General features: G+C 40.1%; 1 protein-coding gene across 13 annotated transcripts in view; it reads left to right on the forward strand.

The window, feature by feature from the left end:
- PKP4 (plakophilin 4) overlaps window positions 1-25,026 on the forward strand; it is a 64,683-nt gene that overhangs the window by 34,799 nt on the left and 4,858 nt on the right. For 3 of the 13 annotated variants that reach the window (XM_085228085.1, XM_085228088.1, XM_085228089.1), the window contains 16 exons: window positions 957-991; window positions 5,352-5,483; window positions 5,646-5,836; window positions 6,580-7,138; window positions 8,945-9,136; window positions 10,631-10,851; window positions 11,961-12,089; window positions 15,313-15,526; window positions 16,701-16,884; window positions 18,286-18,403; window positions 18,886-19,077; window positions 19,211-19,384; window positions 20,113-20,263; window positions 22,351-22,546; window positions 24,634-24,718; window positions 24,820-24,937. In XM_085228085.1, coding sequence (XP_085084211.1) covers window positions 957-991; window positions 5,352-5,483; window positions 5,646-5,836; window positions 6,580-7,138; window positions 8,945-9,136; window positions 10,631-10,851; window positions 11,961-12,089; window positions 15,313-15,526; window positions 16,701-16,884; window positions 18,286-18,403; window positions 18,886-19,077; window positions 19,211-19,384; window positions 20,113-20,263; window positions 22,351-22,546; window positions 24,634-24,718; window positions 24,820-24,937 — 2,891 coding nt within the window. Of the gene's footprint in view, window positions 1-956; window positions 992-2,140; window positions 2,180-5,351; window positions 5,484-5,645; window positions 5,837-6,579; window positions 7,139-8,944; window positions 9,137-10,630; window positions 10,852-11,960; window positions 12,090-15,312; window positions 15,527-16,700; window positions 16,885-18,285; window positions 18,404-18,885; window positions 19,078-19,210; window positions 19,385-20,112; window positions 20,264-22,350; window positions 22,547-24,633; window positions 24,719-24,819; window positions 24,938-25,026 lie in introns of all 13 variants that reach the window. The other 10 variants (XM_085228087.1, XM_085228093.1, XM_085228094.1 and 7 more) reach the window with 5 other exon arrangements.

Here is a 25,026-nt window from a genome sequence, read left to right on the forward strand (position 1 = left end):
ATGAAGTCTGATGGAGGTGCTCATATTTTCTTCTAAACAGCTTTTTGTTTGGAAAATACTGTCTTACAGTCATTGCAAAGTGGTGTAACACCCAAAGTTTGATAATCATTATCTAGAGCGAGGGAGCAGTGTTTTTTGTTTAAAAAGAAGAAAGTATCCAATGGATGAATTTAGCATTTGTCTGTAAAGATAGTTGTGCATTGATACTATATCAGCATGTGAGAGAGTGCTTTTGTAGAAGAATCAAAATGATTAAGATAGTTCTCTGTAAAATAATTATTTGTAAAACGCAAGTACAGAGATGATAAACACCTGCTGGATCTTGGAAGCAGTTGTTTCCCCAGGCAGGTTCCACCTAAACCGTGTAAAATGTGTTACCTGTTTGTACTTGGAGGTAGGCATGTTGTGGTGTGTCGGATGGCTTTGCTTTTTACCATATGTGAAGGATCAAATTCTCTCTAGGATGCTGGGAAAGGAAACAACAGCTAAATGTGCAGGTTCCATTTCTGCTCATTTATTCAGAATGCATTGCACGTCGATGCAAACTGCACTGGGGTTGTGATTCCCGAGCTTCCGTGCTGGGCTCTGCCATCAGCAGTGAATGCTCTTCTTGGAAGTTGTTTTACTGCTAATCCAGCAGACGATTCTGAACTTCTGCTGTATAGGATTGGTTGCACCATCGGGCCTTGATGAGGCGCACATCACACCCTCTCTTTTGCTGATGTGGAAAGGCCAAACTCTTTGGTCATTTGTCAGACAGTGAGTTACATGGAATTCCCCCTGATTAATACAAAATGAAAGCCAATACCCAGAGGTTTAGTTGCAGTTTTAGTTGTGCTGGCTATTGAAACTTTGCTGACTTTTGTACAATTTGGTACACTTGGGTTTAGAAAGAAAGAAAGAAATCTTGACTAGAAATGTGGTTCTTTTAGTGATAACTTTTTTTCTTTCCGCAGCTCTACTGAGAAGTCATTTCCTTGGAGATCACCAGGTATTATCTTCTATGCGTACGTTTTGCCTTATGCCACAAACCCTTTATTTCCTTGGCATTTATTGCTTGTTTTGATGTGCACTGAACGTTAGCAGTAATGCTGTGTGTCTTTTCCAGATATGTTTTCTAAAGCAACGTTAACATACTTTTTCTCACGTGCGCTTTTCTGTTCCTTTGTTATTATAAAAGCTTATTTAGCTTAAGTAAGTAAGGGTGGTTGCAGCTGCTTTTCTTGCATCTTTTTGTGCCTTTATGATTTTTGTGTTGTATGATACTAACAGAAACTTTACACGCTTGGTGTCCTTCACAATTAATTCAAAAATCATTTTGAGTCTTCCCCACAGCCCATAAGGACCTTGAGGACAATGTGTGTGCTTTAAGCCTGAAGTCTGTTTTTCCTTCGTATGGCTATTCTTACTTAACCTACATCCTCCAATGAGCAGAGTATTTTTTCTGTTTCTGTATCTCAGGATATCTCAAACACTCTTTCCAAAATATGAAAAATTACTCTTACGGTTCTTCTGAGTCTACTATTAAGTATATTGCATGGAAGTGGATAGGACCGTAGCATTCAAGTGACATCCAAGTGTGTAATCTGAAGGAACTGTTAGAACCATCCGATCTGATCCTCGCAGATCAGGGCAGTATTTAATGGTTAAAGAGTCAACCTCTGACCAGCTGGTAGTTTCTTTAGAGTGATGAATGTATCTACAGAAATCAGCAGTCAACACCATAGAGCAGGACCAGAACAGGACCTTGGCTCCCTGCAAACTGCTTTTTGCATTGGACACTGTTTTCCTAATTCAGTCGTAAATTCTTGAAAGGATGTCATGTTAAGCAAAACTGGTTGAATATAATAAAAATGCAAATGGAATTGTAGATAGCTTGTTACTAACTAAAGATATATTAATACTGTGCAGAGCCCTACATAAAGATGCATGCAGTTTTAAGAACTATCCAATACTTTGCATCATAACACACCATAAAAAATAATGCACCATAATTATCTGCTTGCTCACTCAAATGTGTTGATAATTATCCGTACTCTTGGTAAATCCATCTCTTGAACCATCTTCTTTCCCTTTTTATTATTTGTTTTGTTTATAGATACTAAGTTCTTAAACCGTGTGTATAATTCTATTTGCACAGTTTCAGTTGCCATCATGGTATCACCTCTGCTGACATGAGGTATATTAGCTTTTTTATTTTCAATCTAATGTGGTCACAGCCTATTTGCCATGGCATTCAAATTTTGCTAATCAGGGTGGTGCTTCGGGGTTATTCTTCTAACACTATTTTGAAACAGAAATCACATTAGCTGGGTTTTTTTGTTTGATTTTTTTTTTTTTTCCCAAGTAATTCAGTTACTTTGTTGTGTTGTTTGTTTTTTAACTTTCACTCTGAACATTATTTGCATGGCTTTACGTTCTGTTATTTCCCTTGGCTCCCTAATGTTCCAGTGGCAGTTCACCACTGGTAAGGGTTTATTCTGACACATCTCAGCCTGTTTTGCAGACTTATCCATTCACATTGCATTCCTTATTTCCTCCTCAGTTGTTCCTATAATTTACTCAGCTGTTGCTTTTTCTCCTTGTCTTTCCATTAGTTTGTCTCTTTCGTCTCTCCGCTCTTATTTTTATCTTATCCCGTAGCTCTCTCCTCCCAATTGCTGTTTCTTTTCCTTAGAAATCCCCTGCTCTGAGGTCACCTTGCATTTGGCAAAATGGCAGAACTTAGGAGAGGGGAAGTCCGAGAAGTCAAGGAATGTCTTCTTGTTTTAGAAAGGGTTTGTGTTCAAGCTGTCACAGTTAACAAATACACAAGCTTTGACTTAAGAGCTTGTGCTTCTGCTTAAATAGTGCATGTCTATTGCCAAACGAGATGAAAGTTACGTACATCTGGGTGAATCTAATGGAAGGCTGGTCTGCAGTAGTGGTGCAGAAGTGGGCATGTTTGAAAAAAATGTATTTTTTGCCTGGAACTTTAACTGATGGTGGGAATTTTATTTACTGTTCACGTATACGTGGTGAGTGTAGCATGATGGCAGGTTTTACTTTTGAGTCCACTTTTGAGCTTTATCTTAACGAAATATCACTCAGTGATGTCTTACTGACTGTGATCTGAAAAATACTGGCATCAGAGGTGAAGGACGGGGCTGCCTGCAGTCCCCCCGTCTGACCTGCAGACAGCAGTTTATGTCAAAAGACATCAGCAGGCGTGTGCTGCAACCTTACCTGAACGCATCAGTAGCAATATACAGAAATTTTAACAGGCATATAGCATGACGTTGTTTTGCAGATGCTTATAAAAAGAATATTACATCAGCAGCCATTTATAAAAAGGCTATTATTTTATTCAGGGCATTCTCCTCATGATTGATAGTAGCAGAGAGAGAGAAAGACAAGACCTTTTATTGTGCTTTCTTGCATTTGTTAGGAGGCTTAAACAATCTTCATTATTTAGCCTTGTGAAAGCATTTGCTTGGTGGCAAATGTGTGATAGAAGTGAGGTTTTGGTTTGGATCTCTGTTTTAGGAACAGCTGCGCAGCGCTGCACAATTGGACTTTATTCTTCAGATGTGTTTCTCCCCAGATCAGTTATTTTGCCAGCTTGGGATAGATTTGATAATAATGTGACAGGCAGGAGGCAGCACAACAGGGCCTTGCATTACTTAAATAAAAAAGGTCAAAAATGAAAATGTTCAAGTTAAAGATAATTGTAAAGTAATTTAACTGCCCTGTCCCTGCAGCCTTTTAGTTTAAAGAGCATTTGTGATACCCACTTCTGTCTGTCAGCACTGAGTTACTTCAGCATTGGTTTGCTGTATCATATCCAGAGATACTTGTGATGAAATTAATGCAAGTGTAGTAACACTTCTTAAATCTTAATTAGATTTGGTCTATTATACTCCCATTACAGTGAATTGATTTAGCATCAAATACAGTAGAGGGCTTGGCCTAGGAACGTTCTGCTCCCCAGTAACTGTGCTGGCTGCATGTCATTTGTAAGGTGTGTTGTCTTTATGTCTTAAATCTGGTGTTTGAACAGTGTTCAAGCATTCCTCATAGTAATAATTAGTAACATTTTTAGTATGGAAATCTCATTACTGCACAAACAGCACTTGGTGTGCAGCTGTTGGTAAAAATTAGGTAAGCGTATTTCTGCTTTGGCTTGTTAGAGCCAGGAGCATCCCTACCTCTTGGAATTCTCTTTCGCAGTGTACTGCAATAATAGCTGCAATAAAGAATTTTTAATAGCCCATCTGTTGTTTTTTGTGATTTTTTTTTCCCGTGACTACTGACAGATTTTATATCAGAACCATTATTTGTCGATTTCAGACCTTTCTTTAGCCCCTGCATGGAGTTTTTCAGCCCTCTTTCATATTTTCTTCCTCAGTCATTCCCAGCACAGGTCTGCTGTCAGTCTGTGCTGGTTTTTGCCCTGCTGGGAGCTCTGGTTTCAAGGAGCGCTCACAGGCATCGCCAATGACTCACAGCTTTAAGGTGAAGCATTCACAGCAGTTGTGGATAAACCATTGCTTCCCAGCATGTGATTTTGGGTTTCCTATCCAGGTGCATTCACAAATTTCTCCAGCACAAATGTACATCTCTGGTGATAACTTTAAATGCAATCCACATTCCTACTGCATCTCTGACACCTGTTCTTATCAGTATAAGTGTGACGTGGCAGTTGAACGACAGCTGAGTATTTTTGTCAAAATAATTTTGATTCAGTTTTCTGTTTGGTGCCCTCATCTTTGTCCTTGTATTTCAGACTGTTCAAATTTCTCCTTTCTTCGTAACACTGCTGTGATGTTTCCTTTGCTTTCTCTTACATATGATGAGCCTTCCCTTTGCTACAAAGTTCTGCTAATATTCTAAGAACTGATGTTACCTTAAGAGTCATTAAAAATAAGCACTTGGGTAGTAATATATTAAATAAAGCATTCATAAAATTTGCACCAGTTTGTCGATGATACACAACTAGGGATGGAGTTCAACTCAACCTTTTATTTATTCAGGTCTTGAGACAGTAGGTGTTTAAGACCAGTAACTGCTATTCTGTGTTCTACAGGACAGTTCCATAAAGTTTCTACTCTGCAAAGTACATTTAGTAGGTAACCAGTCACACTTTTTTATTAATATATGTTGGAAAGTGCTTTTAAAAATTGGGAACCGTAGAACTACCTCAAAACGACAGGAAATAAGATTCCCAGACATGAGTATGGTAATTTCTTTCCTCCTACCAATAGGCTGCCTTTATGCTGGAAGTTCATTAGTAGTGTTCGAGAATTATTATTGAGTTTGCAGGAGTTCTGCATGTGAAGTACTACATTCCTCTTCTTAATTTATTCTTTCAGATCCAGCAGCCACCAGTGCAAACAAACCCCTCGTGTCAGAGGGAGTTCATACTAATGCCTATCACATTAGGACAGAACCAACACAAGGGAACCTCTACTCACCAGAGCAGACATCTCTCCATGAAAGTGAGGGTCTGTTGTTTGCATTTTCAGTATTACAGTACATTTATTTCTGTATTAACCGCATTAAAATACAGTAGAGTTGTGAATGTAGCAAAGAGCAAAGTTCTGAAATACTTTATTTTCCTACTGTTATGCAGTTCTTGTATTCTTATGCTGGCTTCATATCTCCAGGGTCTGTAGGTAACTCAAGAAGTTCAACACAAATGAATTCTTATTCTGATAGTGGTTACCAGGAAGTAAGCAGCTTTCATAACAGCCAAAACTTGAACAAACCAGAAAACAGACAGCAGCATTCCCTTATTGGAACTGCTACTAACCACTTGGTGAGAAGCTCACGAGCTGAAGGGCAGACACTAGTCCAGGTATGCTCAAAATAGTCTACTTTCTATCTGTCTGTATGCTGCCTTTAGCACACTTCTAAAGAGACTAAATGTATAGCTGGACTTATGCTTTCTGTGGGATGTAATTAACATTATGTTAAATTCTGTTATTTTAACTAACACCTGCACTGTTTAGAAAGTGGAAATGGCTTACAGCTGAAGCTGAATAAAACTTGAGGTCTCCTGAGTGCAGAGTATGCTGCTAGTACGTAATTCCAAGAAAGCATCTCTCAAAATTCTTTCAGTTGTGATGTTTGGGAAGATTTCGCCCACATGTGAACATGGTGCTTTAAGAAAGATGGTGTTGGTGTTCCTGTGCTGCTTTCCTTTTCTTGCCTTCTTCCCTCTCTTTTTCATTAGTCAGAATGTTTTTAACTGGAAAAGCTTTATTAGCTTATTGTAGAATTCTTTGCAATGCTATTCCTCAATTTCCAGAGTTAATTATTGAAGTAGTAGGAAGGCATGTTAACATAGAAAGCCAAGTGAGAACGAGGAATGGAGAACTTCTGAAACTGCCATTTCAGATATGAAATTCTGGCTAGAAAAGATTGTTTTGTAGGGAATCTTGAAGGGATGATGTTTAGAGCAACAGTTATTCTTCAGCAGCAAAATATATTGGTAAATTGCTTATATTTCTTGTTGGCTTCTGTCTTACGGGAGAAAATTATCTACTGTGTGGCCTAGATGATAATACTGATAAATGTTTTGATTTTGTTTTTGAACAGCCTTCAGCAAACGTTGCTACCAACCGAGCCATGAGACGCGTCAGTTCAGTCCTGTCCAGAGCACAGTCTCCCTCTTACGTGGTCAGCACAGGTGTTTCCCCTTCCAGGGGGTCTCTGCGAACATCTCTGGGTAGTGGTTATGGTTCTCCATCGGTTGCTGAGCAAAGATCCCTCGCTTCTCATGCGTATTCATCCACTACTCTGCCAGCGCAGCGGGCGGCATCCCCGTATGCTGCACAGAGACCTGCTTCCCCGGTGACTGTGCGGCGGATCGGCTCGATCACATCCAGACAGACAGCGAATCCCAACGGTGGGACTTCCCAGTACCAAGCGTCAGCTAGAGTCGGCTCTCCACTTGCCCTCGCTGATGTACAAACCAGAGTTGCTTCTCCACCCCAAACGCAGCTGGGATCATCTTCCCCAAAGCGTTCTGGTATGACTGCAGTTCCACAGCATTTGGGAACAACACTGCAGAGAACAGTCCATGATATTGAGCAGTACGGGCAGCAGTATGATGTATATGAGAGAATGGTTCCTCCACGTCCAGACAGCCTTACAGGTTAGTAGGAAAAAAAAAGCTAACGATACAGTTTAAATCTTGTTACAAGCCTAAAACTTAAACAAACAGATGTTGTAGCAGTAGGACGCCACTGTGGTGCATTTTGTAAATGCTGATGTCAAACACTGTGTATCAGTACAAAACGTTCAAAGCAAATACCATCTTTCTCTCTGATTTAGCCATCAAGCTAGCAGTGCACTGCATTAAGTCGCATGCTCTAAGATTTATGTGGCTATGTGAAATTCTAAGTCTTCCAAACAGAAGCACTGTAGTATTTTTGAAGATGAAGTACGTTTACGTGTATGTGCAGGGCATGCACACAATAGAAGATGTTATGCTGGGACTAGTTTCACGTATAGGTCTTTCTTAAAATAGGTAACAGTGCCATTGAATTTTAGTCTCTCTTTTTTTTCCTAGTAATTCTGTTCTCTCAAAGTATTCAACTTAAATGTAGGGTAATATTGTCTTAAAACAAAGTTTTTAAACGTAGACTCTCTTAATCAGAGAGGCAGGTCCTATTGAGATGCAGTTACTATGTGCTTTTAGTTCTTCGTGTTTGCTGTTTTTGTCTGACCTTCATCCAAAGGAACACAAACAGGTGTGATCTTGCAGTTTGGACTGTATGCTTTTCGGAGCAATGACTGCAACATCTGTTTTCTTTTAATCTATTATACTTCAGGCAATCCCAAAATATTTCCCAGCAAACAGAATAAGGTGTCTTCTCTCTGACCTCCATTTGCAAGGCTTAATGGCCTACCAATTTGCTATGGAAAAAAACTGAAATGGACACAAAAGGCAATTCAGTAGTTAAAGTGGACGCAGTCCAGTGGACCGCATAGTTTGACATAAATCTGTACTCTTAAAGTACTGTTAAGGTAGTTTGCAAATATCAGTGCTTCAGATTATCTTCTCTAAACAGGTGCATTAATACATCCTCTTAAAAGAGATGAAAATACTTACTGGGGTAAATCAGTGATTCAGAAACAGATTTTAAATTCAGTGCATTTGTAGTGTTAGGGAAATAATTAGCAACTGCTGTAGTCATGCTTAGGAACTCATTTTGTAGCCATTTTTACTATAAACTTTCCAGGAAAATTGCAGAGTTATTACTGTCCTGTGCTTAATCCATCAGTGAGAAAAACCTTACCTTTCCTCGTATAAAGTAGTCCTCGTGTTTCTTTAGGGGAACAATTTAATACTGAAATCTTTATTGGGCCCAAGGGAAAGGTTGGTACTGATGCAGCTGTGCTGTTAGTACTGTCCAGAGCTCTTCCTGCTACATAAGCTGGATGAGAGGTTGGCTCTGGCAGTGGTGCAGCGATAGCAGTAATAAGCCCACTGCTGAGGAAATTACTTTAAACACAGCAGAGGTAAAATAAACAGAACTCAAGGTAGCCAGCTAAAAGGAAGGTGGAAAACGAGCATCTCCTAAGTTCCAGCAGCACAGGATATAGAAACACAGAATCATCGAGGTTGGGAAAGACCTTCAAGATCACCAAGTTTAACCATCAGCCTGACCTGTCGTGCCTAGACAGATTCACCGTGCTCAGTTTGTGAACTGTGTGAGTTTGGAAACTTAAAGTTGTCAGTATTTTATTGAGGGAATGCTGATTTGTCAATGAACGTTTTGGTATGCATCATTTAACGATGGAAAGAAGTTTAAGGCAGAAATGTTGTGTTAGAGTTATCTAACTTGTGTAGCTATAATGCAGTTTTTTCTTGGCTAAAGTAAGAAAGATACGAACATCGTTGCTTTATTTTTAATCAGTGTGGGCTGTGTACATATTTACCTCTTCTTGGTTCCAGGCCTGAGGAGTTCGTATGCTAGTCAACACAGTCAACTAGGACAGGAATTACGATCAGCTGTATCTCCTGACCTTCACATCACCCCTATCTATGAAGGCAGAACTTACTACAGTCCCGTGTACCGCAGTCCAAATCATGGAACAATCGAGCTCCACCAGGGATCCCAGTCAGCACTGTATCGAACAGGGTCAGGTAGGTAAAGGGCTTAAAGAGCTCTTCCATCAGCCATACCAGAGATGTGCTTGATTTACATAGCTTTTCTGGGCCTATGGCATATGGGAGATAGGTAGCTTTGATTTCAAAGGAGAAACTGTCTGCTATAAATCAGTGCGGGTAGAAAATAGGTTGGAGGTACTTAAATGACCAGCAGGAATTTAAAGTTTTTATGATGTTTGCAGGAAATACTTTGGGCTGTATGTCAGTGTCAGGTTAGGATCAGAATATGTTCTTTGATGACATGCACCCAGGTACATTCAAGCAGAGTATTTCATGACGTAAACATTTTATTGCTTGCTCTTTCATTCTCTGTGCATCATTCACATACCAGCTGAGCGTGTTCTTTTTTTCCTTTTTAAATTCACCAGGGCAGTAAAATGATAACTTGCACAACTAAATTATCTACCATATCTTTCACAGTAAAAATACAGTTTTTCCCTAACTTCCTAGCTGAGGATAATGTCAAAATGCTACATCTGAAGATAGCGTAGTGAAAATGAAACATTTCTGTAGTAATTGGTGGAATTGCTACTGACAGATTATGAAGTGCATAGGCATTATTGGTAGTATTAGAACTGATTCTCTGTAGAGAATGGTTGATTAATTTATGTAGTGGAGTAATCTCTAAAAACTCTGGAAATAATAGAGTTAGCTAACTAAACAATCCAGAAATATTTACAGAGAAGTGTCCAATTCATATGTCTTATATCTGTACATCTGAAAACTGCTTCTTAGTGCATTTCATTCCTGAAATACAAAGAGCACAGGATATTGAAGGAAGCAATGGCTTTTGCAGTTATTCTCTCTTCCACAGCATACAGTAGATACAGTTTGTCAAGATACACCAGTATGTGCACCAGATATAACTAGAAATTTGAATTCACTGTTTACTTGTCCACCTGATATCGGTTGCTTCGGAAGAACAGAAGCTCTCACAACAGTTCTGCTAAGTCGGGAAGCTACATACACGTTCCTGGCTTTGAAACCATTAGCTTAATACTTTGAAATCGTTCTCTTACTAGCTTTTATTCAGAGAAAATGTACAAGTAATTGTGAAAAGTAAAATAGAATATGAACGATGTAAACTTTTGTTTAATTCTTTTTCCTTTTTCTTTTTAGTACTGTTGGCAAATTGAAGTTACTGTTGGTAATTGAATTTTATTATACACCTTAAAACATTTTGCATCCTAATTTCTCCTTAATGGCACAAGATGCATATCTTTCTTTACGTGCTCAGGCAAGCTGGGGCATAAGCCTGATTCCACCAAACCTATATTTCTGCAGCCAGCCTCTCTGCCTTCTCTGGGATGTTGAGTAACTGTTCCCTTACAACTGGCGGCAGCTTTCAACGTTGAGCACTGTGCACCTTTTTTAGACTGATTTTTTTGCTTACACTTTTAACTTTGTATTGTCTCTTCTCTTCAATAGACATTTGTTACCTGGTTTGTTTTAATACTAATTTTATACTAGGAGTTGGAAATCTGCAAAGATCATCCAGTCAGCGTAGCACACTCACATACCAAAGAAATAATTATGCTCTGAACACAACTGCTACCTATGCGGAACCCTACAGGTCAATGCAGTACCGACTGTCAGAGTCTGGCTATAACAGGCTGCAGCACGCAGCGCCCGCCGACGATGGGACCACACGATCTCCATCCATAGATAGCATTCAAAAAGACCCCAGGCAAGTCCACTTGTGCTTTCGAGAACCAAGCGTTCTTTATCATAAGATGATGTTTACTGTTTTTATGAGAGAAGTCTTCGTATCGTTGCCATAGGGCTGGTCACGCTCTGGACAGATCGAGGTGGCCCACGCTCTGTGCTTGTCAGTATTGAAGATGCATTTAGGTAACGCTCTGGGCAATGTGCTGCTAATTTTTGGTTAGCCAAAAGTGGCCAGGAAGTTGGGCTAGATGACCTCTGAAGGTCCCCTTCAGCTGAATTGTTCTTTTCTACTGTTGTTAGGAAGGAATAAATCTCGAAGTAGTTGTTGAGTGACTCAAACAAGATCAGTAACCAAACTTACCTTTTCTGATGAGTGGATTCTGGGGTGATCTGACAGGCCAGGATGTGTTAGCCTTTGAATAGCTATTCGAGTACTCTTCTTAGCACATCACCTCCTTAGGTTTTTGAGAATAGAAAAACTTAAATACTGCTATTTTTTTTTCTTAACCATTTCTTTACAAAAAGAAGAAAATGGCCCAACAAATGTTAATGGTAATTTTTCTAAATCTGGGAATTGGGCTTAATGACTTCTCCAGGATTTGACTACACAAAACTGCTGCTTTTAATAAAGTTTGATTTAAGTTATTTCAAGCTTAGTATTCCTGATTAACTCAAATTTTTCAAATTTACTGCGTCTGATGATGAAATCTTGAGGCTGCACAGCTTGTGTTCAAGTACAGTTGCCTTCAAATGAGCACACTGAACGCTGAGGAAAAGATACTGCATAGGGATACACACTTCAGTGGCAACGTTCAGTGTGCATCTTGCATTATATATTTCAGCTCACAGAGATCTATATAAGTTGCAGTGTTTTAGTTGGTATAGTTTTAATACATATATCTATGTTGTCAACAACCAAACTAACAAACGAAGGGTCCTTTTCCAGGAAGAGGACAAGGAGCTGATGTGACATAGTTATTGTAATGTAATCGGTTTTCCTCCTACTCCCGATACTCCAGAACAAAACCAAATTGTTTACAATACTTAAGATATTCTACTAGTTCTACTTAGTAAATAAACATACATTTGTAACTAATGCCTTTCCTTCCATGTGTTCATCCAATGAAGGGAGTTTGCTTGGAGAGATCCAGAACTGCCTGAAGTCATTCACATGCTGCAACACCAGTTCCCATCGGTCCAGGCGAACGCAGCCGCCTACCTGCAGCATTTGTGCTTCGGAGACAACAAAGTGAAAACAGAGGTACTGTAGTGATGCATTTCTGATCCGGGGGAGGCTATAAACTAAAAGAGCAACTGGAGCACTGGTCTTGGTTTTCCTTTCTTGTTGCAACACCATATTTTGGAGCTCGTGTGTTTCTGTTTGCGCTAAGTGTAGTTAATATTGAAGTACTCTTCAATATGTGTTCAGATGTGTGGAATTGCAGACAAATACGCACACATCTTTCCTCCATAACAGCTGGAAATGATGTGGATAAATCTAATGTTGGGTAGTGTAATCTAGCAGAAATGTGGAGTACATTTCTTGATACCTGTGTTCAGAGAACCTGTTGATGTCTATAGACAAATTCTAAAGGAATTTGCTTTTTCATTCATGTGTGGGTTTTATTTGTTATTTTCAGAATAAATATTATGTAAATAAAGTGTTGATGTAAGTTCTACAAGAAGCTGACCTAGCACAACTCGCTGTTGCTCAATGGTGGTAGTTTCGATCTTCTGCTAAAGATGGCAGCGATCAGAAGATGTAGGCAGGCTCATAGGCAGACTTGAGGTGGGACTCCTCATGTAGGAGTTCTTGGGATATTATTTATCTGTGTACGTTATTCTGTAAGATCTTGTTTGTTCCCTTTTTATTTTCATTGTTACAGGACTCGTTTGGGAAATTATAAAATGTCTGCTTTTTTTTTTTCTCAAAAAAGCACAACAGAACAGCAATATGACACATTTAAGCACTACCTGAGTGTGATGTTAACTTCTCCATCGTATCCGAAGTAGCATCTCAGTTGTTTGCCCTACTTAGCACTGGAGCTGTTTGGTATTTGACATGCCTTACTCGCAGAGTACCAAGTACTGTAGCTGTATGGTACCATTCAGAGAACGTTCCCCTCAAAGCAGAGGCCAGCAGCCAGTATTAGTTATGACAGGGAAGAATCATGATTAATATATTCCCAAGGTCAGCAAAGCTTTCTTTGAAGATTGCATCAACTTCGTATTTTTGTTAATTATTTAGATTTATTATTTTATTGTTGTGATGAAGACCAGATAAATTTTCCAGACTAGACAAATATTAAAAGCATTTGCAAAACAAACTAAATGCCTGCACATGTTTCATGCTGAAACATAAAGGTAAGCATAAGAGTATCAGGAAAAAAAAATCATTTAAATTAACTCAGAATTAATAAATTATACTCTGATCTAATGAATGTCTGCCTGAATTAGTTTTTTTATAAATGTATTCAACGGTACTTTGTTGGTTCAATAATGTACCATTTTGTGAGTGGCTTTTGGTTGGTTTGTTTTGGTTTTGTGTGTTTGGGGTTTAATTTATGAATGGAATTGCTGTTCAGAGAAGCAACAGCTGCTACATTTAAAGATATTTAATGACTCAGTAAAACAAAATTCTCAGGAATGGTTTTCTAACTCCAGTTTTATCTTGAATTATATGTACAAAAACTGCATCTCATCCTGGAAAAACGGTAGATCTGTTGTGTCTCTTGGAACTTGCATAGGTGGTATGGATGTGTAGTGTAAATGTCAACACAACAGCGCTTCAAACATTGTAAGAGAGATTAAGCAGTCCAGAGGAGGGCCACGAAGCTGATCAGAGGGCTGGGGCACCTCTCCTGTGAGCGGAGAGAGGAAAAGGCTCCTGGGGGGACTTCATAGAAGCCTTCCAGTGCCTGAAGGGCCTACAGGAAAGCTGAGGAGGGACCTTTACAAAAGGGGCGCCTTTATAAAGGGCGGGCAGTGACAGGACAGGGGAAATGGTTTTAGACTGGAAGAGAGTAGATTCATTCTAGATATTAGGAAGAAATTCTTTACTGTGAGGGTGATGAGACACAGAACAGGCTGCCCAGTGAGGCTGTGGATGTTCCCTCCCTGGAAGCACTCAAGGCCAGGCAGGATGGGGCTGTGAGCAGCCTGGTCTGGAGGGAGGTGTCCCTGCCTGTAGCAGGGGGCTGGAACGAGATGATCTCAAAGGTCCTTCCAACCCAAACCACTCCGTGATTCTAAGTGGAAATGTTAGTTATTTCTTGATTCTGTTCTTCAGCATCATAAAAATTATTAGCTTTAAAAGGGAATAGCACTTTTGTTTCTACCAGCCTCCTGCATTTACTTTGTATCAGATAAATAAACTATAGACCGATGTTCATGGGGCTTCGGACTTGGTAGCTACAGATGTGGCCAGAGAATCACCTGGGACTTGAAGTCCATTGGTGCCCTCAGCCAAGGGGTTCTTTTGAACAGCAGCGGCTTCATGTGACTGATCAACGCCAAGCTTTGTATGTCTGGGTGTTGTAACACACGTGATAGATACTAGCTGTGGAACTGCTTCCTTTTGGAACAATACACTTTCATTTTGAAGAATAAACTTTTTCAACAGAGATCTAGACAAAATGTACAAGTCATCAGTCTTTTCTTTTAATCTACTTCAGGTGTGATTTCACAAGCAGAAACAGCCTGTGGGACCTTCAGGTTGGGTTTTGGTTGTGTGTTCGAAGCCTCTTCAATCTGTCTGCTGTTAGGGAGAGATGAAGTTATTCATCACTACGATACCCAGTGCCAATTTCCAAGAATGTAATAGAGAGGGTGCTGGTTCTCAAAGCATCAGTGTTAATGGATTTGGCTAAACCTCAGTTCTGTTCCCATTAAGTGTTGTTTTATTCACCTTGTGCTGTGGCCAATAAAAGTGAACTTTAAAGTCAAAAATTCAGGCAAGCTGGTACATATCAGTGTATTTCAAATGGCCTTGTGTCTTGCCAAGCTAATGGGTGTATCACTTAGAATAGAAAAAGGGCCTCTTTAAATGTGGTCCTATGCTGAAGTAGAGAACCCCTAGGACTGCGGTTTCACTTGGAGCTGAATGCTTAGCTCAGAACCACTGCCTGGGTAAGAAAAGGAGTTGGTTGTATTTCTTCAGCCTGGGATTTCCTTCTGGGGCAGCAGCAGTTCAGCAGCTGTAGGTGTGGGGTTTTCATTGCCAACTTCAGCATATTCTGTGGATGGTATGGCATAAATATACTGTACAGTGCTAAAATAGTGCCAGGTTATAACAGACCTATCTAATACTGCAAATAACTCATAGAAAAAAATAGCCTTTTGATGTGGATTTTTAACTCAAAATAATGTTAATCTTAAAATAGAAGAATAGTAGAATATCCTGCCTTTAAAAATAAAAGCCTTTTAAAACCATAGAGTGAAATGCATGCAAGCAGCAGGCACTGATATTCCTGCCTGTTTCCCAGGTGTGCCGGCTGGGAGGGATCAAACACCTGGTGGATCTCCTGGATCACAGAGTCCCGGAGGTTCAGAAGAATGCATGTGGTGCACTGAGAAACCTTGTGTATGGAAAGTCTACAGATGAAAACAAAATAGCAATGAAGAACGTTGGTGGGATCCCTGCACTTCTACGATTGTTAAGAAAATCTGCTGATGCAGAAATAAAAGAGCTCGTAACAGGTATGTTTTGGATAGAGACCAGTGCAGAACTATAACATAGATAATGCTTCTGATGTGGATGAGACCTAGAAATAGTTGATAAGTGACTGGAATTGAGTATATTAGCTGGATTTTTATTTGTGCGTTGGTATTTGGTCATTTTTGTCAATTTTGTATTTTGTCAATACAAAACCACATATTTTGATTACTAACAGTTAGAAGCATTAGCATAGAAGTACAGATTCATGGGGAGAAGTGAATCCTGAGGTTACTGCCCCGAAGTTCCAAAGTAAATTTTGCCTCAGTGTGATGCTCCTACAATCACAGCCAGGCCTCAAGTCAACATTTCTTTTACTCCTAGCCTAAGTTTCATTACAGGTATCTTTTTTTTTTTTTTTTTTTTAATTTTATTTTATTAGCTGCTGTGAACAGTTTTAAGATCCTGCAGAATTCAAAAGATGAAAGCAAACTGTGCATATGTGTTTTACAGTTTAGGTAAACAGTTGGAAATATGCATCTTCTACGAGGCTCTCAGTGTCCAGACTGTACTAGAACAGTCATGGCAAGCACCTGTGTGTTCACCCTCAGCTCTGGATTGTGAGGCACTGCATTTAGCTTATAGGCCATGAGTTTGGTACTTGTTGCAGAGAGAAAGAATAAATGACTTAAAGTTCTAATGGATGAAGGAACTCCGTTTCCTTCAGAACAAACTGGGTCTCTCGAGTATTGCATACCTGTCAGGCAGCAGAATGAGCTGTACCTTAGGAAAGAGGAAGGAATGTTTCCTGTCAGTCAGCATATGTTTCAGCTGGGTTTCTTTCCTTGAGTAAAAGAGGAGAGTATTTGTTCATGAATATGCTTGCTTTCCTTCTCAGCACTGTGGAAGGATCAGCTGCTGCTCTGTTAGGGCTCTCTGTGGGGGCTGTCCTCTCACCTTCCTGCTCCTTCATCGAAGAGATCACAGCCTGGACAGTCAGCCAGGATGGGGGATGCCAAATCAATCAACTTCAGTAGGAGAAAATGTTACATCAGGGTGAAGCAAGTGCTTTTTTGGCAGCTTTGCTGACTATTTATGGACTGTTATTCAAACTAAATGCGTAGGCAAATTCTCTTGTTAAAAGCAAGGTCTGTTAAGTAGCCAGTATTGCTGCATATCTGTTACCTCTAGCGACCACAATGGAAATCTTTTCTTAAGGGGTTCTCTGGAACTTGTCTTCATGTGATGCGGTGAAGATGACAATCATTAGAGACGCTTTGTCAACGCTGACAAACACTGTGATAGTGCCACACTCCGGGTGGAACAGTGCCTCCTTTGATGATGATCATAAAATTAAATTTCAGACTTCCCTGGTTCTGCGCAACACTACGGGATGCCTGAGGTAACCTCCTGTCCTACAGCACCCCATTGTACACAGCAGCCCTGCTTCCCACCAGGTCCTTCTTACCCTTAATCTTTAAGGCAAAATTGCTGTTGCATTCCATTTAATTCTATCGTTCAGACAGCTTTCATTTATTTATTTTTTTCTATATTAAGAGAATATGAAAAGTACAAAATCACCAAGAGGTGTTAATTCTAATGGCTAGCAGTTAAATCTTGGCTGGTTTTTGTATGAAGTGCAACTGATCACTGTACTTTTCCCATCTGAAATACTGCTGGTTTTGCACTGTGCTTATGGCTCGTGAGTTTTATGTGTCTCTAGTGATTATTTCCTAGGAATATGTTTACAAACTTTTTCTATATATACAAGTAAAGAAATGTTTGACTATTCCCTTTGTGGATTTCTCAAACTGCAATAAGAAGAAAAGTACTCTTCAGAATAATAAAATATGAAACTAAATCATCTGAAAAGAGAAATCAAAGACCCAGGGCAGCATATGAGCTATTTCTGTTCATTTGTATGTTTGTTTATCACTTCAATTTATTACTTTTCAAACTTTTCCATTAAGCAACGCAGTAAGACCACAGTTTTTCAATAGATACACTGAAACTGCTTTTTATTTTCTGGTAACCTTTTATACTCCAGAATATTTTCACATACTACTATTTTTTATTTATTGGGTTATTTTTCAAGGCAAGGTTCACACTGTTGTTGGACATTCAGTGCTACTACAGCACCTAGAGAACATGCACCTTCATGGTCAGCATGCAGAGTTAGCAGCAGCCTGGTCTCAGAGCACATCCACTCACCACGTACATGTCAGGATTTGCAGGGTGGTTGCCTCGGAGGCAACTAAGTGTCTGCATACCCTTCGCTGCTTACTCTGAAGCACAGTGCAGCCTGTTCCTTTCCACACACCCTAGTTTATACTTCTATGTATGCATATTACAAATGTCAGTGGCATTGCACCATAGAACACAGCACTGAATGAATCCAGTCTTACAAAGAGGCAGCAAAGGGTATTTTTAATAGAGACGAGCCCAACCACTGTCCTACAGCGTACATGCTGTACTTTTGTGCTACTAGGACAGAGACAGCTTGTATGGAAAAAAATCTGTGAGAAAGGCATTCTCTTTATGACTTGTTTTGTCCTTGAGTCAGTTCTACCTTGGAATTATCATTTGAATCTTATTCATCTCTTATGAAAGTGGGGAGGGGGGTTGCTGCACCAAATGGCATGTTTGCTTTTAACTTCTGTAAGCCAGTTATTCTACTTATTATTATTCTATTGGGGTTTTGCTTGTTTAAAAAAAAATGAAAAAGTCATCTGCAAACTGTCTGATAAATGATGTCTGTCTGTCGGTGGGTGCACTGCATTCGTTTCTCATTTTGACTGTTTAGGAATCTGAGCTCTGCAGGGGAAGAAGCCCGGAAGCAGATGAGGTCCTGCGAAGGGCTGGTGGATTCACTGCTCTATGTGATCCACACCTGTGTGAACACATCGGATTATGACAGCAAGGTGTGTGCTCATTTCTGAGGGATTTCTAATGCTAACCTATGTGTCTGATCTGATCTCTTGGGGTTTGTGTAATGCAGTTTCTCACTGTGATGTTTTTAACTCAGCTGATGGTCTCTCAGCCCCAGGTCACTGATGCACAATCAAATTCTGTCCCGTAATGCAGTCGTAATTTGTCCTGGACTATTCGTTTCTGCCAAGTATTCATTCATTTAATAATAAACTCTTGTGCTTTTCATTTGCAGGTTACAAAACGAGTATAGTAGGGAAGATTATTGTAAATGTTTTCATGTTTGGTGATATCAGGAGAGAAATTGCAAGGAAATTTTCCCAAAGAAACAAGTGTAGTAATGTCCAAGGCCCAGAATTAGAATTTGGCGCTTGTGCTTTAGGATACCTTTTCATCTGCGCTTAGTTTGTTTGCTTGTTTCATCACTACACGAGAAAGCAACAAGTTAGATGATGTCTTTACAATTTGGTTTCAGACAGTGGAGAACTGCGTGTGCACCCTGAGAAACCTCTCCTACCGCTTGGAGCTGGAGGTGCCTCAGGCACGTCTGCTGGGCATCAATGAACTGGACGACTTGTTGGGAAAGGAGTCACCGAGCAAAGACTCCGAGCCAAGCTGCTGGGGGAAAAAAAAGAAGAAGAAAAAAAAAACTTCACAGGAGGACCAGGTTTGCCTTTTTTCTATGATTACAAATGTTTAAGATGCTTAGCTAACGATGAACATAATTTGAAGAAAGATACCATACGTTGAATGAAAGTACAGAGGTTTATTGTATTTACAAATACATATTCATTTCTCAGTGGGATGGAGTTGGCCCTATACCAGGATTTTCCAAGTCTCCTAAGGGGGTAGAAATGCTGTGGCACCCTTCGGTGGTAAAGCCGTACCTAACGCTTCTAGCAGAAAGCTCCAATCCAGCCACTCTCGAGGGCTCTGCAGGATCTCTCCAGAATCTTTCTGCTGGCAACTGGAAGGTACCTGAATTCCTGCTCTTCCTCCTGTTTCTTTGTAGAGTGTGGCATCAGAACTTATGTGCTATGAAAATGTTATTTCTGCAGTGAAAGGCAGTGTCAAAGATGGTAGGCAGGAAGAGCAATCTGGAAACTGTACAGTCAAAATGTACGTGTAATAGGCAGTAGTAACACTTCATAGCATCAGGACTGTGGTATGTAGTATCTCGGTTACGAGCTTTAAAAAGTTGTATTTGCTCTATCATTTTTATTTCCATATATTGCTGCTTATGGCTCTTGCACACAATGTGTTACAACAGCAATAGGTGAGAATACTTCATTAATGTTATGTGTTTGTCACAGAGAGATGGAGAAAATGTTAATTGCATTCTTTGCTGTAGAAAACCAGATAAGGCTGCTTCATTTTATGCCTTGTTTAAAAAAAGGTTGTGTTAAAGTTGGCCCTTTTTAAGAAAAGTACTTCTCCTTCTTCAGTAATTTGTCATCTATTAGGATGTTTTGTTCTGTTAGATCATTTCTTAAAATGTTGTGCCATAGCAGGAATGAGTGAAAAGAGCAGAGTCAGCCCTTTTTCATAATGATAAAGGGAAGCATTTAACTGTTAACGTATCATCTTTGCACTGGAAAATGTAAAGATGTCCTTAAAATACTTAAGAATGATCATCTAATAAGAGACAATTTCAGTCAGAATGTCCCACTAGATCTGCAGGTAACTTGGAGCTCTGTTACAGTTTGCAGCATACATTCGAGCTGCTGTAAGGAAAGAAAAAGGACTGCCAATCCTTGTGGAACTCCTGAGGATGGATAACGATAGAGTGGTTTCATCTGTGGCAACCGCCTTAAGGAACATGGCGTTAGATGTTCGGAATAAGGAGCTCATTGGTAAGTCCAGAGCTGTGAGGAATGAAGAATAAGTCTGACCTAATACTGCAAGAGTACAAGGGGAGGTTCTACCAATAGAGATAGCATACTTGATTTTACTGTATCACACGACTTGTGCCCCAGAAATTAATCTTTTTGCCAACAGGAACTTTCCAGAGTAGTACCGTTACTTCAGTTTGCCTTTGGCCATCTTGCAGGCCTGTCTCTTCACAATGGACTGAAGTGACCTCAAATGAACTGGACAGGAAACTGTCAGTACAAAATATGATGGAAAACACAACTCTGCTTCCTTGGAGCTAATAAATGGTAACCTTCTCAGAGGGCTTCAGCGTCCCTTATGTGTACTAAGAGAACAGGACAGCCCTGCTGCCAGAGCACCAGTAGATGCTTTAATAGTGCTGGATAGGAAGAGAGGGGAAAAATCCTCTCCTAGTGAAATATTTCCACCAAAACCCAGATTAGAACAGTGTATGTATGCCTTTGCTGAATTAAATAATCAGTAAGGATGTTTGCTAGAAGAACTTAATGGTTTTCTTCTGACAGTTTTAATATTTAACATATAAAGCTCTCATCTATGCCTTTCTCATCTACCCTTTAAAAACAAAAGTAAAAGCTTCTCCTGCCTTGGTCAGGAATCTGTCTACTGTGGCAAGTGTTGACCATGCCTTGCTCCTGTGGCCCAAAGGAACCTGCTAACTCATGGGAAGATGTAACGATGTTTGATTTTTGCAACAGGAATTTTCTATATTGTAGGCTAATGGGGTAAGCATGCAATAGTTATTTATACAGATAAGAGATAGTTACTCTCAAAAAAATAAATGCAGTTGAAAATTATGTATTTCTGGAGCTTTACCATCTGGGATGTTCAGAACATGTTTTCTTGCAGAGCAGGTATTATATCCATAAAAGATTAGGAGAAAAACATATATTTGTGTTCCATTGCATCAGCCACATACAGGCAATACTCTGTGATAATCTATTTTCAGAACTTTTCCTTCCCCTCACAGCAGAACTTGTCAGTTAGGGACGTCCCTCCACCTGTGCTCTCTCTGTCAAAGCTTTAGCAATTGAAGAGTTATTGGCTTTCTAGGCATAAAATACTCTGAGACACGAAGTGAGTCAGAAACTAGCCCATGCCAGTGCCCTGTTTAATACAACTTTATCACCATTTGTTGGTGCAGAGCTCTGGGCTTTCAGTAATTGAATCTCTGAGGGGAAAAAGATTATTTAGAAGAATGGGTACTCTAACAAATAGCAGTATAAGATGGTATGTGGAAATTTGTGTTGCTGAGCTTGCCAGAACATTGGCAGTGACAGAGTAGTACTGTGTACAGCGTTGTTGGTAGGAACTTTCCACTGTGTTTGAAAAGAAATTGCTTTTGTGTGCAGAATTTATTTTTGGATAAAATTTTTCCCCAAACACATTATGCAAATAGACAGTGAAGGGCTTTGAGAAAGGCTTCTTCATCAAGCACCGCGGTATACAAATACAATCTTCAGTAAAATCAATTAATAATCATTTAATTATCAACAGGACCTAAACAGGAAAATAAAATAAAAAAACACTTCAGCTGTACTTGATTTCCTTTGTTTGCAGTGTGGTTTTTCCTGTCAGTAATTGAAACTGAAGGAGCTGAGATCTGATCTCTTGTGGGTGACAAACAGGGTGAACAGAATGTCTGAAGGAAAAAGGCCCACATGACTGTAAGGATTTCTTTAGCCCCCCCATAAATGAAGCCGAGGAATGTGCACAGCTCCTCAAATCACATGAAATAGTGTAATGTTTTCTCTTGAACAATTCTGCTTTCTCCAAATAATCTCTGTTTCCAAATGCTCCAGTTTTAATACCAAAATGCAGGTTACTTCTCGTGGTTTTTAAGCCAGAAGGAGAGAAGGGAAAAGAGAAAAGTGATCTCTACTCTCACTGTGTACTGTGTAAAGTGTGAAGTCTTGGTGTTTTTCCGTGGATTGGATCCCGTGTTCCATTTGACTGCTTTCAAATGCAGTTTACTGATAAGTCTTAGAATTTCAAATCTCAAGTACCAGAACATACGTTCTGACTTGGTTCTGTTGATGGGTTGTTACAGGCAAATATGCTATGCGAGATCTGGTGAATCGACTGCCAGGAGGCAATGGCCCAAGCATATTGTCTGATGAGACTGTAGCAGCAATCTGCTGCGCGCTGCATGAGGTCACCAGCAAAAATATGGAAAATGCCAAAGCCCTCGCTGACACCGGGGGAATAGAAAAGCTGGTGAACATAACGAAAGGAAGAGGCGACAGGCAAGTAGGCAACAAATTTCATACATCGTCTGTTTATTTCATTTCAAATGTGTAAGAATGCAGGTAACCGGGGGGAGGGGGGAGTTTAAAAATAAAAATAAAATTTAAAAAATCTGTTCTTGTTTTTTTTTTTAATTGTCCTGATCTGAGTAGCTACCAAGTCTGAGTCACACTGGGACAGAAGAGGAGGCAGTTGGTCTGGTACCTGCCATTCTTTTACAGTGTATTCCTTACAGCTTTTGGAGACTATTACAGGTGCAGACAGTAACCACATTAATGGGGTTTATTCAGGGAAAACAGTATTTGAAAACTTATCTTTTAAACGCCTACAACATTAATAGAGTATTTAGAGCTTTTTGAAATCAGAACATGTTAACACCTTCATCAGGATAGGTCAGTAACTATTAATTATATCCAGCATGGCCAGTTGTTAGGCTGTGAGGAAAATCTGCCCTACCAAACAGTAACCTTGCCAGTGGGATTGTCTGGAATAGGACTGCGAGTGTTGGTTGATGGGTTCTGGCTGTCTGCAGACTGCTGCAGGTCTGTCTGTGCCATGCAACCTGGTGTGCTAGGGCCTTCATAGGGCACCGTGGGCAGCAGCACTGAAACCTTTCAGAAGTAGGTGGGTAGCAGAGCATCACGTCATGGGAATGCTGCAGTCTGAGTCATGCAGTGCCAGCACCAAGCCAGCATCAGGGACCCCGTGGAGCTCTGATCAGGATCTCTGCTTTAAGCTGCTCAGCATATCTGATGGAACTCATGCTGGCAGGACTCTTGTATAAAGTAGAAAATCCTGGATCTCCCTTCTGTGGCCAGCAGAAAGCCGACTATCCAGTCAGCCCGGGTGCTGTTCCCACTATTTGATCACACAGCAGTGGGGAGGAAAGGATCTGCAGCTGTGCAGAAGTGTGAATTAAATGCACAGCATTTTTATCAACATCTGTCTTGAAAGAAACTGTGGACTGTATTTTAAGTATCTGTGATTTATGATAGTTTGTATGTTCAAGGTGTCAGCTGTGACTATAACTTTGTTGTTCTGTAGAGATTATGTGGAAAGTTGCTCTTACTAGAATAAGAGAACAGGGTACATAGAAGAGATCTGGAGGAAATGACCACAACTTATGCTAGGAGAGGTTGAGGTTGGCAGTTGGGAGGAATTTTTTCACAGGGAGGCGGTCAGGCATTGGGATGGGCTTCCGTGAGTGACAGTGAGTCCACATCATGGAGGTGTGCAAGAGCCACGGGGATGCTGAGCCTGGGGCCGTGTGGTAGTGGAGGTGTATGGAGCTGATGGTTGAGATTCGTGGTCGTTATGAGGGTCTTTTCTCACCTATGTGATTCTGTGACTGAAAATCTTTGAACAGGTTAGAAGTGTCTACTCACTGACTGATGTTAGAAACTGCAATTTTTTTCAGCTTTTTCAGTCATGTTTTTCTTTCAAAAAGTGTGTTTGGATGAATCTTCACACTGACAGGAAAAGGCACGTGTTTGATACAGATGTGCTGTGGAATTTAATTTCAAATCCCTTCTTCAGTACCAACAGCAGGCACGATGACATGACTGTTCTTCATAGCAGGCAGAGCAATTCCCTCGCCTTGCTCTTGAGAATGGAAGAAGTCTTCCTGACCAAACCATTCCTGTGGTAGCACAGCACAGGTTGGAGAACCAAGTCCTTCTCAGAGGATGTTGGGACACAATCAGTACCATCTCCCTGTAGTTTGTTTGCTATTTTTCTACTGCTAGGAACATTGTATAAAATTTTAAAGTGTATAGCCTCAGTTTTTGTGAAATGTACTAAACAATATTTCTTATCACAATGTTTTGTTGTTGTGTATGATGACTACCTGTATTCCTCACTTGGGTGACCTGAAGAGAGAATTTCTAGGCTGAAGAGGGAAATAACTGTCATGTCAGTGTACACAGCCTTTGTTGACCCTGCTGACACTGCTGGACTGCAAGCAGCACTACTAAGAGCTGGCTTTCTTCACAGCTGCAAGGTTTAGGCCATTCCAGCGCTCCAGAACACCATTCTGTTTAAGTGGAGTTAGTGCTTTCTACTAATGCAGTGTTTTTTATTTCCTTAGATCTTCACTGAAGGTTGTCAAGGCAGCTGCTCAGGTGCTGAATACGTTATGGCAGTATCGAGACCTTCGCAGCATTTATAAGAAGGTAGATTGCAAAATTAGCTTACATTGGAAAATAGTTGTATAAAAACTCCTAAGCTAAGGTGAAGCAGTAATTTATGTTCTTTGCTTTTTACCACTCCTCAGGATGGATGGAATCAGAGTCACTTCATTACACCGGTATCGACACTTGAACGTGAGAGATTCAAATCCCATCCCTCGTTATCAACAGCCAATCAGCAGATGTCACCGGTCATACAGTCAGGTCAGTGAAGACACATCAAGATCTATTGAAGGGATACCTTGTATCTCATTGAACTCAAACGGCCTTTGGGTTGACTTGGCATTCTAAAG

This window comes from Meleagris gallopavo, chromosome 7, assembly GCF_905368555.1.
Source record: "Meleagris gallopavo chromosome 7, MGAL_WU_HG_1.1, whole genome shotgun sequence".
In the NCBI taxonomy this organism is placed as follows: domain Eukaryota; kingdom Metazoa; phylum Chordata; class Aves; order Galliformes; family Phasianidae; genus Meleagris; species Meleagris gallopavo.